This window comes from Anser brachyrhynchus (assembly GCF_964034855.1).
Source record: "Anser brachyrhynchus genome assembly, chromosome: 17".
In the NCBI taxonomy this organism is placed as follows: domain Eukaryota; kingdom Metazoa; phylum Chordata; class Aves; order Anseriformes; family Anatidae; genus Anser; species Anser brachyrhynchus.
In genome coordinates this window covers 13683251-13706469 of record NC_137710.1, presented here as the reverse complement: position 1 = coordinate 13706469, position 23219 = coordinate 13683251, and the positions used below count along the sequence as shown (strand labels likewise).

The window sequence follows — 23219 nt, the reverse complement described above, 5'->3', positions numbered from 1 at the left end:
GGGGAGACGGGGGGGGGCAGGGGGATGGGGACACGGGGGGACACGGACACGGGGGGGGTGGCCACAGGGAGGTGGGGGGGGGATCCGTGGGGACACGGGGGGTGTGAATTTGGGGGGGCAGGGACACGGGGGGACAGGGCCGTGGGGTATGGGGACATGGGGGGTGGGATGGCAGGGCGATGGGGACACGGGGGGACAGGGACACGGGGGGGTATGGCCACAGGGACATGCCAACACGGGGGGGGACGTCTATGGGGACACGGGGGGTGTGAATTTGGGGGGGCAGGGATACGGGGGGACAGGGACGTGGGGACATGGGGGTATGGGATGATGGGGATGTGGCCACAGGGGGACAGGGACACGGGGGGGGGTATGGCCACAGGGATATGCCAACACGGGGGGGACATCTACAGGGACACAGGGCTATGGCCACAGAGGGACGCAAACACGGGGGGACACAGCCGTGGGGACATGAAGGGGACGTGGCCGTGGGGAGGCAGGAACAGAGGCACCATCCAGACCTCGCACCTCGTGGTGGCTCAGTGCGGGAACAGGATTTGGCCCCAGCCCCACGGAGAGGGGGAAACTGAGGCAGGGGCAGAGCAGCCGCTCGCTGCAGCAGGGCTCGGGGCCCTCCAGGCTGGTGGCAGGGGCAAGGCCCAGCTGCAGCAGCAGGATCTGTGTCACCCCAACCCTCGGCGTCCCCATGGGGATGAAAGCAAAGGGAGATCCCTGGGGTGCCAGGGACACACAGCCTGCAACCCCCCCACTCCCGCAGGCTCCTTGTCCCCAGCCCTGCTTCCAGCCCCACTCCATCGCTGCGCAGGGAAGCGCTGTGCCCCGGGGCTGTGTCGGGGCTCTGCCACCCAGCCCCAAGCTGAGCCACACCTGGGTGCTGGCACTGGCTCACGGCAGCGAGGGCAGGGCCCCAAGGAGCTCCTGCAGCCCCCCCAGGGGGAGATGGTCAGCATGAGCCGGACCCCACAGGTGCCCGGTAGACCCAGGAGAAAGCTCTGCTGTGGTTTCAGGGTCCTTGATCAAGGGGGACGCAGGCCCACTGCCCCCCCGAGGCGCAGGAGGGCCGACAGGGGCTGCAGCTCCCTCAGCGTGCTCCTCCAGGCAGCAGCTCTCACCTGCAGGATGGAGCCCGCTGCTGGTCCCAGCTCGCTCGCAGGGCCGGTGCTCCAGGGGGACGTGCTCAAGAGAGGCCAGAAGTGGTACGTTTATAAACATCGGGAATTTTATTTTTAAAAAAACATCACAACCATTAACATCGTTACAGTTAGTCGCCACCTCCGGGGGGTGGCACACGATGATACGAGCATGCTCACAACAAAGGGTTCGCATCGGTTTAGTCTGAGTTAAACAACCATTTTTAAAAGGGGGGAGGGAAAAAATAACTCGGCACGCTACCGTTGAACTTGGTTTTAATGTTTCTCCACAAACGGTGAAAAATACTAAAGTACAGACAAGGAATAATCATAATGTTGTGGCCAACATTATAAATATGGAATTATAAATTTAAAACATTTTCTGGTTTAAAAAATAAATCTGGTAGTAAATGCAGCTCTGCGGGGTCTGCCTCTAGTAGGGCCGGTCTCTGCGCTCCTGGCGGTGCTCACCCCTGCAAGCAGAGAGGCTGGGTCAGTCGTGACAGCGGGGCGTCCCTCCCAGCCGGGGGCTCCAGAACCACCCCGTGTCGATTTCCAGAGTTTGGGGTCTCCCCGTGACTCTCCCCATGACCCAGCACCTCCCTCCCACCCTGCTCTTCGCAGAGCAGAGCCCTCATGGCCCCCAGCCCGCTCCCCTACGTACTTGTCCATCTTTCCTGGTCCTCCACGCCTTCCGCCTCTGCCTCCGCCTCCCATCTGGTCCATAAGCGGTCCAGGCGGGCCTCCAGGTCCTCCTCCTCGCCGTCCCCCTCCTCCGTAGCCACCTCGGTCCATGCCCCGGCCTCCTCTGAATCCGCCTCTGTCTCCGCCGCGGCCACCTCTGAACATGCCACCGGGTCCCCCGCGGTCCATGAGGCCCCCTCCTCTTCCGCCTCGCATCCCCCCGGGGCCGCCTCGGCCGCGGTCTCCTCCTGGAGGAAAGGAAAAAGCTCGGAGCAACCGGAGCCAGAGCCTGCCGAGGCCAGACACCGCTCCAGGCTTTCCAACCCGTCCCCTCCCCGGCCAGGGATGTCCCGGGGCACATGCAGCTGGCGCTGAAACGGGGCGAGGAGCAGGAGCTGGTGGGGCCCGAGGGCAAACGAGGCTGCGGACAGGAGGTGCTGCCCGCACACACGGTGGTTGTTACACCCGGGCTGCAGAACCAAACGGAGCAAGGTGCTGGCCGGGCTGGGGGGGGACCCAAGTGGCTGATGGATTGTGGCAAGGAAGTCTCCTCGAGAGCCAGGAGGCTCGTTAAGAGGGCACTGCCCGGGAGTAATGAGGTCAAAGCGGTGCTGCGGGGAACTGAAGTGCCAGCGACAGCCCCAAGGAAGAGACTTGGCAGCTCAGGAAGGCGTGGGAGAGGCTGAGGTCAGAGCAGTCCCAGCCTCTGCCTCACAGCTCAGAAGAGGGATGATTCCCCAGCAGCTCTCGGGGCTGGGAGCAGCCACTCCCTAAACATCCCCAAAACTGAACCTGGGGCAGCTTACTGCCCTCACGGCGGTCCTGGAAACCTCGGTGCCACCAGCCCAGCCCAGCCGTGAACTCTATCACGCATGTACCTGGAGGGGGAAACGGGGGTGGCAGAAACCCTTCCGGTTTAGGAGCCTTGCACTGATTGCACTCTGTTCTCCAGGCAAAGTTCTGGTTTCCACATCCCCTAGGTTAAAAAACAAACAAACAGTCAGCAAAGACCGGGAACACGTTCCTGGTTAGGTAATGCTCAGAAGCGTTGCGTGGCCACTAGCAACACAATGTCCGGGCACAGGAAACACAAAAGCTGGTCAGCAGGACCTGGAGCAAGTCCCGGAGCAAGCCCGCAGCACGGTGGAAGGAACTTCTTGAAGGCCCAGCAAGTTATTTTGAGAAGGACCTATTTGTCTTGGCCAGCACCTCAAACCAAAGGTCCCCTGCGGCGCTCTGAGTTAACAGACTGAGGCTCTCTCCCCGCCCCGGGGCGGTTCCGCAGGTGCCAGGCCCTCGTGTGCCTGCGGTGACACGCGGCACGGTGCGGGTACCTGCCCGGGGAGGGGGTTTCACGCGGGGCCCGCGGCGGGGTACTCACGGGTTGGGGCACTGCCAGTCGCCGGCTCGGTGCTGGACGCTCCCGCCGGAGGGGTTCCCCCTGGATCCCCGCGGTCCTCGGGAGGAGAAGCCGCCCCTGTCTCCACCTCTGCCTCCCATCCGGCCCATGGGGCCGCTCGGGCCGCCCGGCCCCCCCGGGCCGCCAGGCCCCCCCGGACCTGCAAGGAAGGCTGTGTTAGGGCCAGAAACGAGCCACGGCTGGAGGACGCGGCCCCTCTGGGGCCCGGGGGAGCCGGACGTTACCTCCGCGGAGAGGGGGAGGCATTCCCCGCTGCTCACGTGGCGGCATCCCGCCCCTCATGCTGTTCATCGGGCCCTTCTTCCGCGTGAGGGTAACCTTCAGCTTGCTCCCCTGGAAATCCTTCCCTAGGAGGAACACAAGGGCAAGAGCCTCACTGCGAGCCAGGGGGTTCCACTCTTCACCAGACCCTGGTATCACCCACATCTTGCTGCGGCACACGCAGTCCCTGACCGCACGGAAAACATCGCCCATCAAAGATAGCAGGAGGGCAAAACTCCACCTGTGGGGCTAAGAGAAACTCCAGCTGCAGAACCCAGCAGGTGACAGAGGCCTGGGTGACTGGGGACAAGCACAACCCAAGTACCAGGCTTACCTGTTCCAGTTAAAACTAGGAACTTTTTAGGCAAGAGCTTGACTGTCTGGAGCTAGCCTTAAATCTCTACCGGCCTCCATGCGGAGGACAGAACTGCTGACTTCTGCCAGACACAAATTTAAGTCATGAAGCAAATCCATCACAAAACACAGCCCACATGCTCACCATCAAACCATTCGACAGCTGTTTTGGCAGTAGATGGGTCATCGTAAGATACCGTGGCATCTCCTTTTGGCTTGCCGGTTTCTTTGTCAATGTAGAGGTGTATCATCGGCTGCCCGGTCCTCTTGTTCATCTAGCAGGACACCAAAATGTCATGGCAAGTCACACAGCCCTGCATGCCGAGGGGGGATTCTCTTCTCTGTTCCGCTTCCATTTGAGACAACAGGCTTCCGAGGTGAGCCTCACTTTGGCAACTCCACGGCAGAAGAAAGGGCCCTCTGGCTTACTACGTGTGACAGCTACTCCCCAGATAAGCAAACAAATGAGGAACTGGCCCCAAACAGCACTGCCTGGCCCAACAGCCTCTCCTGCGAGCACCTGCCGGTGCAAGAACTGAGCTGCAGCCTCTCCACATCCTCCCCCGCTCTCTCCACCGCCCCGATCCCTCAAGCTGTCACACATCCCACCAGCAGATCCACAGAGACACGCTTCCTTCCTCCAGGACTGTAAGCACTGCTGCTTCCACACACGCCTAATGGAGATGCTGAGGGACAAATCCTGCAGAGGTTCTTTGGGAAAGCTGGAGCTACACGGCAGCCCCAAGCTGCGGTGAGCTTATTGCCCAAGCGGCCCTGCCCAGCTGCTGGGAAAGGGCCGTCGGGAACCAGCGACGCACCGGGCAAGCCCAGTCCCCTTCCCTGTGCTCTGCCCGCTGGAGGCAGGCGGGTGCTGACCCACGCACACGGGTTCCTCTCACCTTGACAACCCCGCACTGTTTGAAGAAGTCTGCCAGATCCTCCAGGGTCACATTATCATTGAGTCCCTGCACATACACCGAGCTGTTGTCTGAGTCCTCATCTGGGTCCATAGGTGGGCCTAGGAGACAAATCACAGAGTCACTGGGCGAGGAGCGGCAGCGGTTCGGCGGCACGGAGCCCTTGTGTCACGTCAGCCCCTCGGCCAGCTGCGGCTCCCCTTTCAATGGGCGCATTTACCAAAGGACGTGGGAACGCAGGCACTGAGAGCAGTGACCCCGCACCAGCTGCTAAGGGCAGGGAGGCAGCTCCGCTCTGAAGGCGCCGGCTGCCTCCCCTGCTCCCTGCAGAGGGACAGACAGACACCCAGACCCTCCCAGCGCCAAGCAAACGGCACGGTTAGGCCACTTGGGTGTAACGGGAGACCTCTGAGAGGAGGCACGAGGAAGACCCAAAGGCACAACACGCCTTTGCATCCTTCGGACTCCTGCACAGGGATGCGCGCCCCGCTCCTTGCTGCGCTAATCCCCGCTTTTCTCAGCGGTCAGAGGAAGGCGCTGGTCCTGGCAGGCTGACACCGAACTGCCACGCGCCTGTGCAGGAGGAAGGAAAGAGCTACAGGGCTGCAGGCCGGGGTGGCACAAGGGGGAAGGGGACTACTGGACAAGCACCTGCAAGCCCCAGACTGAATCGTGCTTTCTGCTGCACAGAGCAGCTACAGGGCAGCTCCTCGAAGAGCCCCTGGTTCCCACGGAGAAGCGTAAGCCTCTCACAAACACCTGTGGTTTTCCACCAGTCCATGCTCTGATGAGTCAGGAATAAAGGAATGAATGAACCGGCCACAAAGAGACTGCAAGTGGCAGAGCATCCTCGTACTCCTTGTACAGAAGGGTGAGACACGGGGTAACGTCTTCCACGGCTACAGCCCCCGTCCCGAGCAGAGGACGAGCACAGAAATTGCAATTTCGCGAGCCTGGGAGGGATTGCGAGAAGTTATTTGCAATTACCTAAGTCAAGGTCCGGTCCTTCTTCCATGTGTCCTGCCAGTCGGGAGAGAATCATAAGAAGCTGTGTTAGTGCACGCCTTGCAGGCTGAAGGACCGACACACACAATGCTATCTACTTATAACCACCATTCGATGGCGTTGGTTAAACTCAAATTGACCTGCATTGCAAAAACGTCAGCAATGCACCTTTACTTGGTGATCAGTTCGCTAGTTTTAGCAGCCTTTCAAACCATTAACCACTATTACGCTTTTTTAAAATGCTTTACCAGGCCAATCGGTTTTAAGTTCATTAATAAAAAAGTTACTTTTAAAAAAATTTATCAAATCCAAACCATTTATTTTCCCCAAATTACAGAAGTGGTTTCTCAATTCTTCCAAGTTACCCTGTGTCCTGTAACCGCATACCCCTAGGCATTGCCGGCAGTACCCATTACAGTCTTGTTGCATATGTCATTTTAACCACTTAAACTAATAAAAATTACACTTTTTCTAAAAACTGACTGCAATTTTTTTTTTTTTTTTAACACTATCCATTGTAATGCTCAAAAACTTACCACCAGGCTTATTGAAGCCACCTCGCTCTCCAGCGCTGCTGGGGGGATAAACGAAGAAATGAAGGCCTTTCCCTTTACAAAGCCAGTACCGCTCTGAGCCTCTGCGGCTCACTGGGAAGAAGGGCACTGGCTAAACATCTCCAAACAATGCATCTGTCTCTCTCTCTCTCATCTTGTCACTATGCCTTTCTTCAGGGCAGCTTGCTCAAATTTCCTTTACATACACAACCTCGCTTGTCTGGTTTTAGACACCACTTTGCTGTCGGTACCCTTCCATTTACTTGTAGCGGTATTATCAGTGCAATACTTGGCAAAAAATGTTTTCGGGCGTTACAAATTGTGCTTTTATTCCAAAGAAATCACCGGGGCGTTCGCTGGTCAACTCCCTCCCCTCTGTGTGTACATAAAGGTGCACCCTCAGCCTCTCGCAGCACGAGCCCGCGGGTCCCTGACATTAACAGTTAAAAGGTAGGAGACAACCATACGCGATACCTACAACACAGTTCAGATGACATTTCCGCTAAAACCTCGGTATAAAGCCATACATTCAGGTCGCTACTGAATTTAACAAGTCTCTGTGGAAGGAGAACTTACAGAATACAGCGAGGGCTCGAAGGCCTGGGGTGCAGCTTTGTGGACACAGACCGGGACCGAAGATTTTGGCACGCGCCAATGCAAACTCACGGCCACAGCTTTCATCGAAAGCTTTGGCTGAAGCTTTCGCTTTAGGACTGCTTTCAAGTGCTGGTTAATTAGGAAAACGCCACCTGAGAAGGATTTTGTCATTTCTTTCTCTTTTTGGAAAGACAAGAGCTGTTTTGAAGGAGATGAGCAGAGGAGGGAGAGCACCACTATTTTCTAGCAAGTATTGCACCTCTAATACTGGAAAAAAAAAAGTTGTCAATACACAGTTTCAAGCTGTTGCATGCAGCTTTGCCTCCTTTTGTTAAAGTACACACCATTTACGTAATGTCTCTCTTTTTAAACATATACGTTTACACTTTTTTTTAATGTTACACAATTCTAAAGTAGTATACCTCCTCTGGTTTTATTACCAAACAACAAGTATTCAGTTACCAAAGTTACAGAAGGATTCCATTTATACAGTGAATACATTTGGTTAAAAATATTCTATGTATATTTTTCCTCTCCATATGGACACCGTGTCTAGTCCCACTTTTCATTATGCTGCCGGCTGAGTACTGAGTACGGGTACTTTTTAAGTATTGAAGTGTATACAAGGCTCTCACTTTGTAACCTGTAGCATATAAATGCGACAAAGCATGTTAAAAAGTTTCCATGTTTAACAGCCAATGAAAATATAAAATAATCGAGTCAATGAAAAAGGGCACGTTAATAACATCGAGCTCCTTACCTGCTGGAGACACTGAAATCCATCACCACAGCATAATAAGAAGGGCCGAGTTCCCCTACCTGCCCCTTGGTGCTCATAGGAAGGCCACCTTTTCCATGGACAGCAGAAAGTCTACGTCCATAAAGCAGGGGGCCCTCTTTTATGGTCTAGTCAGGTGGAAATCGCTAAATACGTAATTTACGCTGGGATTACGGCGTGAAATTAGAGATAAATGATACGTCTTTGGCATGAGAAACTCCAGAGGGGCTAGAAACTTTAAGATGTGATGACAGACATTTCAAGTGTCTACATCTACTTTAAACCATTAGAGAAATAAATACATCATGGGTGAAATCTTTATGCAGAACCGTGGAACTCGCTTCCACTCGAGCCAATTCAAGCCAGATGTGTCCCAACACGAGCAAGGCTTTTTCTTCTGTTTCCACGTATTGGTGGTTGCATTTCTCCGATAAAGATTTCATGCCACTTCAATTCATTTCGACAGAGCTATGCAGAGTGGGACTGTAGCTTGCCGAGCTCTGGTTGCCACCAGGCACTCAAACAGCTCAAGAGGTTGCCTACCAGCGAGGAGCTGCAGTTCCACCTGCCCTGCCAAATGCGAGGGCCAGCGCTTTGCATCCTGTGCCACATTTCCAGTGAGCATCTACGGACACTCTGCATAGCTCTGAACTAAGGTGCGAAGGGATGGAACACACACAAAGCTACATCTTCCTTCTCTTCCTCGCCTCTGGGACCAGTCCTCCTTCCTCGCCTTTATCCAAACAAACAGCACAGACAGGGAGACGAACTGCTGACCTGCAGACACAGGTTTACCAAACCAGGTTTTGCCATCAGTTAAAATGGCCAAACTGATTTAGACCACCTGAAAGCTCCAACGGGGAGCGGTCCTGGAAGTCAAGCCAGAGCTTTATAAGGTCTCGGGGCCTTTCTTCACGCTCCAGCCAAGCTCCAAGCGTTCTGGCCACTCGGAGTCGCGGCTTCGACAGCAGCAATCAGCCCCACACATACACGTACAGACGTAGCTCGGCACGCTACCGCTAAGGCGATGAGGCTGCCACGAGGCTTCTGCCTTGTACATACCTGAACTCTCAAGAGCCCCACTAGTGAGTGAGGCACAGGAATTGACTCCTGGACCTGGCGGGAGGTTTGTGTGTGTTCAACCCAAAATTATTGTTAAACCCCACAGAGGATTTCACCTCTGCATGACCACGAAGGGAGCTGAAAGTTCCAGGTTTAGCAATACCCCTAGTTCCCCCGAGCCCAACCAGCTGCAGGACAGAAAAAAACATACATCCTGCTCCTATTTCCCCTCAGATAACATTTCCATGGAATAGAAGCAATGCTGCTAGAGAGATGCTCTCCATGGAAGTACAGCTGGGAATGTCAACCTTTCAGTCCCTTCTTTCCATTTCAAATCCTATGGGTGAAACAGAATTAGATAAAAGGAGAAAAGATTTGCTCTTACCCCATTCCACCGCGTCCTCCTCCCCGCCCACCTCTGCTCATGCCTCCACGATCATATCCCCCTCTTCCCCTGCCCCGGTTATCAGGGCCGCTCATATTCCGGTTCTCTCCTGGGCCTGAAAAGCCTCCGGATTCCTGTCCGTATACGTTCATGCTGCTAGGATGGTCCTGACGGAACGAGCCTGAGGAAGTTTGTGACAAAAACATCAGAGAGCTGTAGACAAGAGCGGGTCCTGTCCCCTTTTAAAGCCTTTCTCCCTACCTTCAGCACCAGAACAGACAGCATTGCATGAAAGCGGTTTGCTACAGCACTTCGGGAGAGACGTGCCACTCGGGGAATCGGGTTTTGAGGCAGGCCCTACCGGTCTGCCCTCTGCAGAACGGTCACCGGGTTGTTTGTACCGAGCCTTGCCCAGCCCAGCCCCAGTGGTATTTCTCGTTGCTGTGTTTTTCAACCATCTGCCCACCTTCCCCACACCGAGGGGAGCATCGTAATTGTCTAATGAGCTAGGCGAGCTGTCTGTCAGTGAGCGAGGGCAAAAACCAGCTACAGTATGCTCCCCCTTCAACACAGCCGCACGCTCAGATCCTTCAGACCCAAATAAAGCTAGGCAAAGCCTCCCTCCGAGACAGCTCACCCTGCAAGGGCGACGGAGACCGACCCTTTCCTCAACAATCCCGCAGCTCTGCTAAGCACACTCACTCTGCTGGCCGTAACTGCTGCTCTGCTGGCTGTACTGGCTTGGGGCCTGGCTGTAGGATCCAGTCTGGGGCGGGTAACTCGTTGGGGGCGGCTGCTGCCCGTAGCTGCTCTGCTGGCCATAGCTAGTCTGCTGGCCGTAGGTGCTCTGTTGCCCGTAGGTGCTCTGCTGGGAGTAAGTGCTCTGATCGTAACTGCTTGGCTGCGTAGAGGAGTAGCTGGAAGACAAAAGCATTAAGAAGACGGGAAGATAAGCCAGTCCACTGACACGTGTGCATTAGGCTGCAGAATTGGCTCACGCCAGGCAGTAAGGCAATTATAAGCCATATGCACCATCGCAAACCACTTAAAAAGGTGAAGTCATCCTACGGAGTCTGGTCTGATGGCAGGAGGAAAAATAAACCTGGTAGACTGCTACAAACAAAACCAACGTGACCGTTCACAGTTTACCTCTGGAAAGAGGCTGAAGTGCAAGGGCAAAAGTCAGCGGCAAGACAGCTAACAGCCTCCCCTTCTGCTTCAGTACTCAAATACTTTCAGATGATGAATAGTGAAACTTTTCCCCTCGCGCACTTCAGGCTTTGAACACTTCAAAACATACGCTCTAGCAGGCAGCATCAAAACATCAAAGACAGCTGAGGGAAAGAGGTGAGCTCCTTCTCAAAATCACGTGTAAGGAGGCAGCAAAAGGTCACTTTCATACTCTACAGCTCGGGAATTTCTTAAAAAACATTTTTCACTGTTTTGGCTTGCCACTTCAGGTGTGCAGGCAGAGATGTTTATGTGCTCGATTCCAGCCTCATCTTCCCTTGGACAAGTACCACCCAACCAGAAACACACTTCCCTCCTTCCAGGACACCAAACCTCTTTCTACGCTTGTTCATTTAAAATCCCTTGAGGAAAAAAAAAAATCCTTTTGCCCAAGTTAACCCCAAAGTTCCCAGGCTAGCCGCACGCGGCTTCGCTTTCTGAAAGAATTACCTGGTAGGAGGATAGGAGGGAGGAGCAGTGACTGGCTGCATCGGGTAGCTGGCAGGCACCTGAGGGTAGCTGTAGTTGCTCTGTCCGTAGCCTAGGCTGGGCTGGCTGTAGCCTGTTGTACTTGACTGCGGCTGGCTGGTCTCTGCTGGTTTGCTGCCATCCTGGGGTCTGAAAAGCAACAGCGAACAATAAGGGGAGCCTGGTACAAACCCCCACCTCGGATCCCACCACAGAACACTTTCTTCGGGAGGCGTTACAAGCTGGCACCACATCAGTGCCGGCTAGGAGAGGCGCGTCGAGCCCTAAACGTTTTACCAGCTGCCGACTGGATATTTGCACGCTCCCCTGCCACCAGGAAAGGCCCGGGCAACATCCTGAGCTGAGAGCATAAAAGAGCACTACAGCATCTGTTTACCAGCTGCATCATGAAACCTACAGTGAGGGGCTTAGGCTTTGGGAGGAGTGGAGGACGCAAACGGGCCAGGAAAGCCGGTCAGCAGCATCGCCCCTCTGCTCCAGCCGTTTTTGCACAACGCTCGTAAATGATCAGCTCAAAAGGAGACAGAAATGCTGCCAGTTAAAGGCACTACTGTTTGGAGAATCCACTGCAGGCAGATATTGCCCCGTATACGTTATCTGATGAAAGGGAAAGGATGTTTATTATTAACTCTCAAGGCCTGAAAATAAAGATAGCCCTTTGCATGCAATTTGCATGTCCCCTTCCTTCACAATTGTCCCACGCTGCTTAGAATATCAAAGCGTTTATCAGAGCTAAGAAGAGCTGAACTACAAGCTGGGTAAAATTACTTAAAATGGCATCAGGATTCATACTTGAATGTAATCTGATCGATACAGACAGGGCTGTCAAGCTCTGGCTTTCCTTACAGGAACAGTTACAGCAAACATCAGGCAAACGCATAAAGCCGTTTTTGCTCATTACTAAGTAAGTTTCCATTCTGTATTCTAAACCTTTCACATCCTGAGCGAACAATTAGGCTGAACATGCTATCGACAGCGTCCAGACACAAGAGATTTAAAAAGGAAATTGTCTTCAGCGTGTGCGCCCACTCAAGAAATCGGAGGGCATAACATCATCCTAGCAACCCTATGACTCAAGATCACATCAGACTCATCCATTTTCTGGTCTAGATCATGAGTCAAGAGCCCATTTTTGCTGCCTGGTTGCTCCCCCCATCTCCCAGTAACGGCGCTGACTCACTGTGCCAGAGCAGAAGCTACCTACACTGCTTCCCCCGGCTCTGGGAAGGCGGTGGGATCAGCTGCGGCAAAAGCAAAGCTGGAGCGCAACAGGCAGAGAAAAGGTGGAAGCAAAGCAAGCGGGCCCCAGCTCAGCAGGCAGCGTCCTGGGGGCTCTCCCCACCAGCAGAGCGGAGGAGGACGACAGGAATCCCCGTTACCTTGCGGGAGCGGACGCTGCTGGCTGCTGCCCGTAGGCAGGGTAGGCAGGCTGGGTGCCGTAAGCGGACGGAGCTGCGTAGGAAGCCTGGGTGGTGGTAACCGTAGCGGTGCTGGTATCGTAGGCGGCTGTGCCGTACCCCTGGACGGGCTGGCTATAGGCCGGGGGGGCGGTCGGGGTCGTGTAACCTACAACAGAGGACAGCCTGGTCAGATCAGCGCAGAGACCTCGCTTCGGGACCTTTCTGACTATTTCACTCTCGCTTGCGGTGTGCCAGACCCCGGAAACGGCACCGGCTGTGCCGCCGCGGACCGACCCACGGCACCCCTTCGCCTCCCTCCGAGAGAGCCCCGGCCTGGGAAACCCCAACCTCCCTCAGCTCTGCCCCCTCCAGCCCCAAAGCACGCCCGGAGGAGCTTTCTGGAAGCCGCCCCTCGATCAGCATCCAAGGATGTTTGCTTGCAGCTAACCTAACACAGCAAAGCCTGGGCAGGACAAGCCGAGGCACGCAGTGGCTTCTCAACACGAGAGGCCAGACAAAGCTCCTCTCAGCTTGAGGAAAAGAAATCCAATTGACTGGAGGAGTACGGTCCCGTCCTGGCAGCTTTTTGGAGAAACAGAAGCACCAAGTGGCACAAGGCTGACACGAGAAGTCTTTCTGAGCCATTTAGGCAGTATTAGGCTAAATCAGCAATCCTAGGAACTAAGGGAGAGCACGTTACATTTCCCTTAACTTAAGGGAAAGGTCAGAAGCTGCCTGACGTGCCTCGTTTTTGATGTTTTATGTACCTTTGTTCCTCTCAGAATTTCAGCTCGCTTTAGATAAAAAGCTCAGGGCTCACACAAATTTATTTCTGCACAATTTTACGAGAATATCCAAGCCCCCAAAGCAGCTCTGTTTAGATTAGCCTTACCAGCAGCTGTCGCTAGGTAATGCAGCTGACCACTTGGCCTGTCAACAAAGAACCATAAACCAGGTACTGCCACGGTGGCTTTTTCATTGTTAAGAACCTCGCAAGCACGTTTCCAAATTATGAAAAAAAAGATTTACCCGGAGAACCACCAATTACAGATTTTGTTAGCAAAAGCTCGCTTACTAAAAACATAAAACGATTGCCAAAAAGCAGCCAACTGGCCTCAGTCTGACTGAGGTGATCTTAATTGCATCAATTAAGGTAACGGCTTCTCCACCACTTAATGTTTTGATTAAACGTGGGACACTTGTGACATACTCTTCTAATTACAAAGCATTTCAGGCAAATTGCGCCCGGCTCTTTATTGCGACTCCCTCCTTTCCCAGATGAAAGCACTTCCAGCAGAGCACAGCGTATGGCTGCAGCTCCTTCCCCTCGTCCAGCGCACCCTCCCGAAGCCCAGCGGCACTTCCAGCCTCGCTGTGCTTTGCTACAAAACCAGGCCTCTCGAGCCAGCAAGTACAGGGCAAGAGAAGCAAAAGGAGAAGTGAGAAGTCTGCAAGCAGACCTGAAAAACAAGCTGCAGCCTCCCATCCTGCCCGTTACTCTCGGGCTCTCCAGTTAGTCCCAGGATGCTGACACGAAGGGGCTCCGAGCGGGCAGAAGCCTTTCCCCTTTTTCCACCTGCAACAGCCGGCCTGAAAGCCCTTGCCCGCTCCCACAAGCCCGATGCCTCCTGCACTCGCAGGCTTATCACGCTGCTGCCCTCCTCCTGAACGCCGCGGGCTGGCTTCCACCACATGCTCCTGCCAAGCTGGAAACACTAAAGCTGGCTGGAAACACTATGGCAGGCGAGCAAGCTCCCCTCCCACCAGGAGATAGCGGCAGGAACCGCCAGCACATCGCTCTTCCTGGTCATTCAGCTGCTCCTTGGTGCCGAGAGGTTCACTGGAAAGCCAAGTCCTGCTCCGAGCGTTACTGAGAAGGGCGAGCGAAACGATCCTGAACGGGTTTTGGTGCCTCGGAAGAATTTAAACAGCCCAAACGCCTCAGTGTGAGCCCCCACAGCGTTTCGCCAGAGCGCCAACACCAGAAGCTGAAGGAATTCTTACTTTAACTGGCTGAAGCCTGAGCGCTTATTAAAAAAACCTGCTGCTTGCGTAAGGGCAGTGTGACGTGCGTGCTGCTGAAACCGCAGCCCCTGGGCCCAGCCGTGCCCTGGGGAGCAGCGGTCCCAGGGCCAGAGCCGTCTTCTTCCCAAACCGGGAGCCTCGTGGGTCGGGCAGCGCTGGCCTCCCGCATCGAGTGGGCTTGCTGGTACCTGGCCCTGCATGGTCAGTGGACTGAACGGGGGGAAAATCATCCCGAGCTTTAAAGCTTCGGCTCTAGATGGAGCATTTCGCCTGAGTGAGTGCGCTCAGCGGGAAGCGTCTGCGCCAAAAAAAGAACAAGCAGTGATTTAACATCCCGCTGGTCCACGATTTCATTTCAGTAGCTTCAGTTTGAAGACTCAGAAAACCCTCAAGAGCTGCGTTTTTGAGGGGGGCGTTTACACAGCGTCGCTTCTCTCTCCTCCCCTCGGCAGTTAATGAGACAAGTGGCGGATCTGCAGAACAAATACTGCGAGAAAAGGGGAACAGAAGAGCTCTGACAACCTGCTTTAAGAAGCCCAGTTACGTGGCTCAGTTTCCTCTCCAAGCACTCACGCCTGTGAGCAAAACCCTCATTGAAGTCCAGGAAACCTTCACACAGTGGGGAAGCTCGCAGGATTTGGTCCTCAGAGAGCATCAGCTAAGAACTGTGGTCAAAGAAGTTTATTCTGAAACAAGCAGGCTTCGTGTCAGCCAGCAGCAGCCTTCAGAGGCTTCTCCCTGATTCGAGCAGCATCGGAAGCTCCCCACGGGTCCACGAGCCCAAAGCAAGCTGGCTCCCGCTGGGCGCATGCTCCTCCCAGCAAGGCTCCAGAGAAGGGGAAGCAGGAGCTGCCCTCTCCCTGCTTTATTTTGGTAGGTAATCACAGGTTACTGGGGCAGCCGACATAGCTACGGGTGTGCCTACTTCCCAACATCGAATACACGAGGAACTCTTTATACATCCAGCCTTAAATTTCGCAGGTAGAAAGAGAAGTGGGAGCTGGTTATCATTAGCGAGTAGTTCCCGCTTAACTACTTCGAGCAGATTCACGCTCAGAGATTTGAAATGATGCATTTGGCCCCAACGACGTTGTTAGAAAGCCAATAACCATACCAGCTGCAGCTGTTTATTTACTCTTGTAATTCAGGCTTATATCCTGCAGTGATTAAAGAGCAAACCATGACCGCAGGCACGATGGTGCTGATTAATCCCCTAATCCACTTGCTGCTGGCAGAGCTGCAGAGGAGCCCACGGGCTCCCGTCCCCGGGGGCTGGACCAGAGGCCTCCAAGTCACCTTCTCCTGCAGCCACGGGGGTGAGGAGGTAGGTGAGGAGGCTGGAGGCAGGCTGCTCCAACCGAGATGTCCCCAAGCACCTTAGAACAGCCCCAGCCTGAGGCGCAGTCCCTAGAGGGCACATCTGCGCGGGATCTGAATTTCCCTGGCAACAATGGCATCTTGCAAAAAAAATACACCGAGACAAAAAAAGTCGCTTGGCTTTTAAGTTAGTGCAGGATCGCGGTAATTCGTCTGCTACAAAAAGGCGATGCCAAGGAAAAAGAAACCAGAATTCAACTGCGAAACTTGCAAGTCTCTCAGGACACGAAGATATACGCCCCAGGCAACACCACGGGCTCTGCGTGGTACAAAAAGCCAGAAGGAGCACTCGGCAGAGGCAGTGACAGGCTGTAAGCACCATCAGCCTCGTTTGCCCAGCTCCAGCTCCTGAAGGACCAGCTCCAGCTCCTGAAGGAGAGGCAGGCATAGGAAGAATAAATACAACCTGGCACTCTGCCTCGAGAGTAACACCACCAGCTCTGCCACAGGCGTGCTGCACGGGTTGAGGCAAATCGCACCTGAAGGCCTGGTGTAACCTTTCGTTGGGCCACTTCCTCAGCTTTCTTTTCTTTTGGATGACAAAAAAAAAAGCAGCGTTTTGCCTACACAAGAAGCCATGCAGAAAAGATGCCTGGTATTATTATTACTCCAGCAAACATGCTCTTGAGGAACAAGCACAAACACAACCAGCTCAGCTTCCTGTGACCCTTCCAGGGGCGGAGTTAGCCCTAAGGACGAAGGGACTCCAACATTTCCAAGAAAAATCTGAGGAGTCCCCATGTCAATGCTCCTGCCCATTTACATCCACGGACCGTTAAAGGCGAGGAGAAAACCCGCAAATAACCAGCAGTGACACTGGCTGGAGGGCACTGCTCCTCATCCTGCAGGACACGTGCTACCTGCCGGGCAGAGATTTTCCTCATCCACGTAAAGACGTCAAACACATCGACTCTACGGGATACTATTTTCTCTCTGCCTCTTCCTTGCGAGGCTCCCCAGTGGTTTCTGTGGCCAGGTGCCCCCCAGGAACATCACCTGCCTGTTCCAGCATCCCCACGCTTTGGGAAATGCTGAAGAAAGCTCCCACTCCAACAGCCATTTGCAAGCCCTCCCATAGCCAAGGATGAATCTGCAGAAAAGGGCACCCAAGGCACCACTCGGAGGAAAAACTCTCTTCTTTTGCGAAGTCTCCTGAATATTCAGTCCAAATATACCAGAATTAAATGAGGTCTCAATAGTTTTCTTTCATACATCAACACGCTCGCATGTACAGAACTCCAGGTCAAAGAGCACACGTTGAAATCGTGTCCGGAGCATTTAAGAGCACGGGGAGCGTGGGTCTGCACTAGAAACCCAGAGACGTAACGTGGAACATGCAGAGATGGTGCTCAGGACACCTGGACACGTCTAACCACGCTGTTCACCCTTCAGGGAAGGGTAAGAAAACGGGGTTGTGTTCACCTGAAACATCTTGGCGTGGCTGTCTGTGGTGTGGACAGAACTTCCTAAGCAAAGTACACCCCTCGGGCCTTTCAGAGCCACCCGTTACAGAGACATGGAGACTGCAAAGAGCACTGCATCCTAGCAAATCCTTACTGTCCTCGTGTGCGCTGTGATGCCGGGTGGTTTTGGTGCTAGAAGTGACACCTAGGGGGTTAACACGGCAAGCTTGGACAGGATGAGCCATTTTGCACGCAAGGGTGAGCAGGAGTCAAACCTGTACTGGTCCCTTCTACTGTGGGAAGCACAAGCCAAGAAGCAGAGGGCACGCTATCAGAATAGGCACGCAGCACTTTCAGGGTTTGGTTTTCAGGGAGCGCTCGGGACACCGATTCCCTGCGTGGGCTCAGGAGCAGCCAGAGCGTGTGCTCCCGAGGAGCGCTGCTGTGCGGCTCGTGTTTGCTGCGCTCCTGTTAAGCACAGCACATTCTGCAGCCATGCCGAGCTCCACGGCACGAACCAGCACCCCAAAGGTTCCCTGAAAAAATTAAACGTGTACGCTCCCTTACTTGGGGCACTCGGCCCACCCACACCTTTTAAACCTCTCTTCCCTCGAGGAAGGCTCTGCAGACAGCACGTCCTTTCCGCGTGGCAGCTGCCCGCAGAAATTCAGCAGGGTTTGGGCCGGAGCTCCCCAGCACGGACTGGAGCCCAGCTCCTTCCCCAGCCCGAGCGAGGCCCCGCGGGCGCAGCGGCTCTTACCGGTGGGGGGCTGCCCGTAGGACGTAGCGTACGCGGTCTGCCCGTACGTCGCGGTCGTCTGCGGCTGCGTGTAGCTGGTGTCAGCGGGCTGTCCGTACGTTCCGTAGCTCTGCTGCCCGTACGTCTGCTCCAAAGACGATACGAATTTAATTCGCGGACAGAAGCCACTCGCACGCGTTGCACGGACACGCACGGGCTGTACACAGACCGGGGGCCCTGCGTTACCTGGTCTACTGAAAGCAATCTGAGTCAAGCCAAGGCTACTCTGAAAGACTGGGCGCTACTGCAAGTTTCAGTGCAGATCTGCAACGAAGCTACAAACGCAGCTTTTCCATGCCAGGACCGGAGGGGTAGCCTCCTGCGTATTCACGACACCCTTTTGCTCTACGTGAAGCAGAGCAGGAGAGCACCCAGCTCCTTGTGATCGCCCAGGCACAGAGGAACGTTCACAGGGACCTCCCGAGGGCTAACCTGCACCTACCCAAAGTTCGGGCTCAAGCCCAGACTAAAGGACTGCTGCTGCCTCGCTCGGTCCCGAGGAGAGCACTCAAAGCAGCCCTTCAGCCGTGGCGGCCCGATCAGAGTGACTGGCTGAGCGCAGAGCTGCCGGTGCTGCCGTTTTGCCAGCAGCCCTCAGCCCTGTGCCACGGCCCAGGCAGCCCAGACCTCAGGCACCGGGCAGCTTCTAACAGCTCTGCGTGGTCAGCCGCTGCATTTTGGGTGAAGCTGCGGTGACAGCTCATGAAGCAGCACAAATACAAGCCTTAACGTCCGGATTTTCAGAGGTATTCGCCGGTTTCTGGGGGAGGTTGGCAATTAAATGATTTTTGGGACCTAAACCTGCATTACCTGTGAGCCCCTCTCCCTGGCTCACGAGCGGCACAGATCCTAACCAAGCCACAGACCTCAACAAGGAGAAAAAACTCTGACCAGCCCGGGTTTTCCAGCACCTGTGGAAGCTCACCCCACCAAGAGGCAGGAAACCCCGCGAGCCCCCCATGGCTAGCTGCCTACAGCTGAGTGCGCACTGAAGGACCTCGAAGCCTCCTCTTCTTACATTTGCCAGTCTGCTTACACCTTCCGTGTAACCCGTGCTTCTGGCAGCAGCTCTCGCATTGTTCTCTCTCGATATATTTATTCACAATACAAGGTATCGGTATTTTCCCTTTGGCCAACACAAAAGCCCGTGCTCCCCCTGTAAAGGCAATGTTTTCGCAAAGGTATCGCAGCACCAAAGGTTTTTGCAAAGGTTTTGCAGCACCAGCATGCTGCAAGCCGGCTGCTGTGGGCAGCAGCAACACAGCCCAGCTGCCGCCACCGCTGGAGTTAACCCGTTTAAAGCTGCTCGGTAACGCTCCAACATGGCACAGCGGTTGGTTTTGACTCTAGAGTACAGATGTGGTTTTTTTTTTTGAGTGGCAGGGTTTTTCTTTCAGAAAGTGCTCTCTGGAGATACTGGGGAAAAGTTAACCCAGACTACTCTGAAAACACACTTGTAGAGCTTATACAGCTGTGGTTTTAGTGGCTTGGATTCTGAGGATTAAAAAAGCATCATTCAATTCATCTCTTAAAGATCACCATCAGTTTGCAGTCTAGCCAACTGACAATAGTAAGTTTTTGCTACAATACCTGCATGAAAATCTATCCTCTCCTTCTAATTTCTGCAACTGCTGCTGTTTCACAAACATCAATTTCCCCATCTCTCCTCTTTTTATCAGTCTCTCTCTCCTACACCACCAACTAAACACCCACTGACACGCCCGTGTCAAACGCACACCAGGAATCAGGCTTTTACAGTCCTCCCAGCAACAGGTTTGGATACAGCAGCAGAGAATCGTTAAGGTTGGAAGAGACCTCCAAGCCCATCTATTGCCAAGGAAGGGGAAAGCGGAAGCTCCCTGCTGTCGAGGCGGTTCTCACTCGAAGCGAGCAGCGCAGGCTGTGGGGGAAGCTACAAGACAACTTCCAGTGACAGATTTTGACGTTGCTTTTCGGGGCCGGCAGAGCGCCGGGTAGTTTACGGGGAGGCACGCGATTGCTTCCAAACCCCCCCCCCCCGTGCATTACCTGGGTGGTCTGTGCGTATCCTTGAGCTGGCTGAGGTGCGTACGCGCTGTAGCTGCGAAAGGAATTTGAAGAGATTTATAATGCGCCCCCGTACCCCTGACTCGCGCGACACATGCATCACGAGACGACTTTTACATATCCAAGCGGCTGCTGATGAAGCACTGAGGCAAGACAAAAGGGAGAACCTTGGGATGTGCGAACACACGCGAGCTAAGGCTACGCCGCAGTTATTGCGCACACACGTTACACCTTTTTGCGACGTGGGATAAGAGCACGACGCGACTTACCCCTGCTGAGCTGCAGCTTGGCTATAGGTACTATAATCTGCAAGAGAAAAAGGAGAAAAAAAAAGGTTAACAAAGGCTTAACAAAATTAACAGCGTAAGAACGCAGCAGCTGGAATTTCCTCCCGCGACTCCAAAGGACCGCTATAAACCGCTGGAAATCCAGTTTCAAAAGAGTAAGGTAAATGCACTTTCTCAGCCTTTTTAAAGGAAACAAAACCCCTCTTCCCTTTATGGTTCCTGCTGCTTGCAGCCACAACTTTGATCTCAAATGACCCTACTTTAATTTAACTGCCACCTTGGCTAACACCCAAGGGGACTGGCAGCGGGGTGTTTTGTTTAGGAACAAAAGAAACACTGGGGCTGACACTTACAAAACCCCTGGTTTCAAAGGGCCAGGTTGCAAGCTCTGGGTCCGTAGGAATGACAACGCTTCGCTCGTTCTATTTAACTTTCAAGGACACAAACAAATCGCTGGAAAGTTCTAACACTTTTCCCTATCAGGGCTCGAAACAGGCAGCTGGCAGCGATTCCTTCCCCAAAATCCTGGCCCGTGCCAATACTCTGGTTTAAAGAAATGAAATCCCCAAAACCCAAGCAGAAAAAGCCTGTGCTGGACTGGCTGGCTGCTAGGGATGGAAAACGTATCCACACGACAATTACAAGGCTATATTTAAAATGATTACAGCTCCTACATGCACGTTTTCCCTCCAAGTCACCCAGGGTTTCCAGTTCCCATCCAAACCTTAGCAAACCCATGGCTCGGACCGAACCTTTCCAGCCATGGCGCTTCTCCAGCTCTCCCAGGACCTGAAAGGTCCCGAGGACGGAGATCAGGAACGGGCTCAGAGTTCGCTCCCATTTGCTGCAGGGGCCACAGCACCTGACTGAGCCACAACCAGAGACTGAACGGGAGCAGAGCTCTACCTAGACCCTTACAGACAAAGGTTTTGGTGTTTCTACTGTGACTGCACCTTGGAGTAAGCTGACCTCTATTAAGAAAGTGAGTTTTATGAATTTGCAGAACTTGCCTGAAGCCCTCAGCCACCCCTGGGGCATAACTTTTATCCCTCTGCTCGCCACCGAGGTGCTGGGGCTCCAGGATCATTTTGGAAATGCCGTTTGCACCCACCAGAAGCTCTGGAGGCCACGGATCTGCCCGTGGGCAATCCCAACCCCTCTATACACGAGCTTACGGGGCGGGCTGCTCCCCCTTCCCTGCACGGACGGCGGAGCTCAGGGTGATGCACGAGGAGATGCTGTGCCTGGCAGGGATGGCTGACAGACGGAAATCGGTCCCGACCTCGCACCAGGGAGCGGGAACGGCCTCGAACACCCCGGGAAGGCGTCGGGGCGGGCTCCCTGAGACCTGCCTCCCCTTCCCAGCCACCGCGCCCCGCTCACACGCGCCACAACCACACCGAGCCCCGACTCCGGGCACCCACAAACCGGGGCCGCCCCGCATCGAACCGCTTCGGCACCGCTGCTGCGCCCCTAACGTGGTAATATTATAAACGGGTAATACTATAAAGGGGTAATATTATAAAGGGTTAGCATTATAAAGAGCCCAGGGCCCGGCCCTTTCCTAGCCAGCCAGGGCCCTGAGGCCCACCCGGGGCCCTCGCCCACCCCCTCGCAGCCCCTCCCCGGCCCCTCCAGGCCCCCGCAGCCGGGAGCAGCCCCCCAGGTAACGTTTATTCCCCCCCGCCCCCCACACGCCGTTATTTGACCCCCCCCGAGCCCCCACACCCCGCAGCCGCTCCCAGCAGCAGCCGCTTTTCCCCCCGTTTTCCCCCATTTCCCCCCATTTTCGCTGCTCGCCCGGCTCCGGCTCCTCTCCCAGGACACCGAGGAGCCCTCCCGGGGCCCGCCAGCCCCGTCCCGGCCGCTCCCGTCCCGCCGCGAGCCGCCCCACCGCGGCCGGGCCGCCCTCACCCGTGGACGCCATTTTGTCGCCTTCCTCCTCCGCGCTCCCAACGTCCGGCCGCCGCCGCCGCCGCCCCCGCGCTGCGCATGCGCCGCCCTGCCCGCCGGCACGCACCAACCGCGGCGGGGCGCGGGGGGGGGAGGCGGGGGGGGGGCTGGGGCGAGTGGTACGGCCCGGGGAGACCCGGAGCGGGGAGGGGGGGAGGGAGGGGGAGGGGGGCGTCACGCGTGACGTCACGTGGAGACGGGGGGGGCCCGTGGGTGGGGGACCCGTGGGTGGGGGTCCCGTGGGTGAGGGTCCGATGGGCGGGGGTCCCACGGGTGGGTGGGGGTCCCCTGGGTGGGTGTCCTGTGGATGGGTGGGGGTCCCACGGGTGGGTGGGGGTCCCGTGGGTGGGGGTCCCATGGGCGGGGGTCCCACGGGTGGGTGGGGGTCCCCTGGGTGGGTGTCCTGTGGATGGGTGGGGGTCCCACGGGTGGGTGGGGGTCCCGTGGGTGGGGGTCCCATGGGCGGGGGTCCCACGGGTGGGTGGGGGTCCCCTGGGTGGGTGTCCTGTGGATGGGTGGGGGTCCCACGGGTGGGTGGGGGTCCCGTGGGTGGGGGTCCCATGGGCGGGGGTCCCACGGGTGGGTGGGGGTCCCCTGGGTGGGTGTCCTGTGGATGGGTGGGGGTCCCACGGGTGGGTGGGGGTCCCGTGGGTGGGGGTCCCATGGGCGGGGGTCCCACGGGTGGGTGGGGGTCCCCTGGGTGGGTGTCCTGTGGATGGGTGGGGGTCCCACGGGTGGGTGGGTGAGCGAGCGGGGGTCCCCTGGGTGGGTGTCCCGTGGGTGGGGGTCCCACAGGGAGGTGGGGATCCCCTGGCTGGGGGTCCCCCAGGTGGGTGGGTTAGTGGGGGTCTCCTAGGTGGGTGGGGGTCCCCTGGGCGGGGGTCACACAAGCAAGTGGGGGGTCCCCTGGGTGGGTGTCCCCCGGCTCCGGGTCCCACAGGTGGGTGGGGGTCCCCTGGGTGGGTGAGTGGGGGTCCCCTGGGTGGGCAAGGGTCACACAGGCACGTGGGTGGGGGTCCCCTGGGTAGGTGGGGGTCCCCTG

General features: G+C 55.7%; 1 protein-coding gene across 3 annotated transcripts; it reads right to left on the bottom strand.

Moving 5' to 3' along the window:
* Window positions 1-1218: 1218 nt before the first annotated feature.
* On the bottom strand, window positions 1219-22229 carry EWSR1 (EWS RNA binding protein 1). 3 transcript variants are annotated; one of them, XM_080559755.1, is made up of 17 exons: window positions 22139-22229; window positions 20207-20243; window positions 19920-19971; window positions 17853-17976; window positions 12267-12453; window positions 10849-11016; window positions 9871-10085; window positions 9169-9349; window positions 6329-6366; window positions 5775-5807; window positions 4770-4888; window positions 4016-4145; window positions 3480-3602; window positions 3217-3394; window positions 2714-2811; window positions 1816-2083; window positions 1219-1624 (listed from the first exon to the last, which is right to left on the bottom strand). In XM_080559755.1, the coding sequence occupies exons 1-17, from the start codon at window positions 22149-22151 to the stop codon at window positions 1585-1587; spliced, it is 2004 nt and encodes a 667-aa protein (XP_080415881.1). In that variant the 5' UTR covers window positions 22152-22229; the 3' UTR covers window positions 1219-1584. The 3 variants fall into 3 exon arrangements, with proteins under 3 accessions (XP_080415881.1, XP_080415880.1, XP_080415882.1); XM_080559754.1 differs by having other exon boundaries at window positions 2642-2811; window positions 6329-6363; XM_080559756.1 differs by having other exon boundaries at window positions 6329-6363.
* Window positions 22230-23219: the final 990 nt, after the last annotated feature.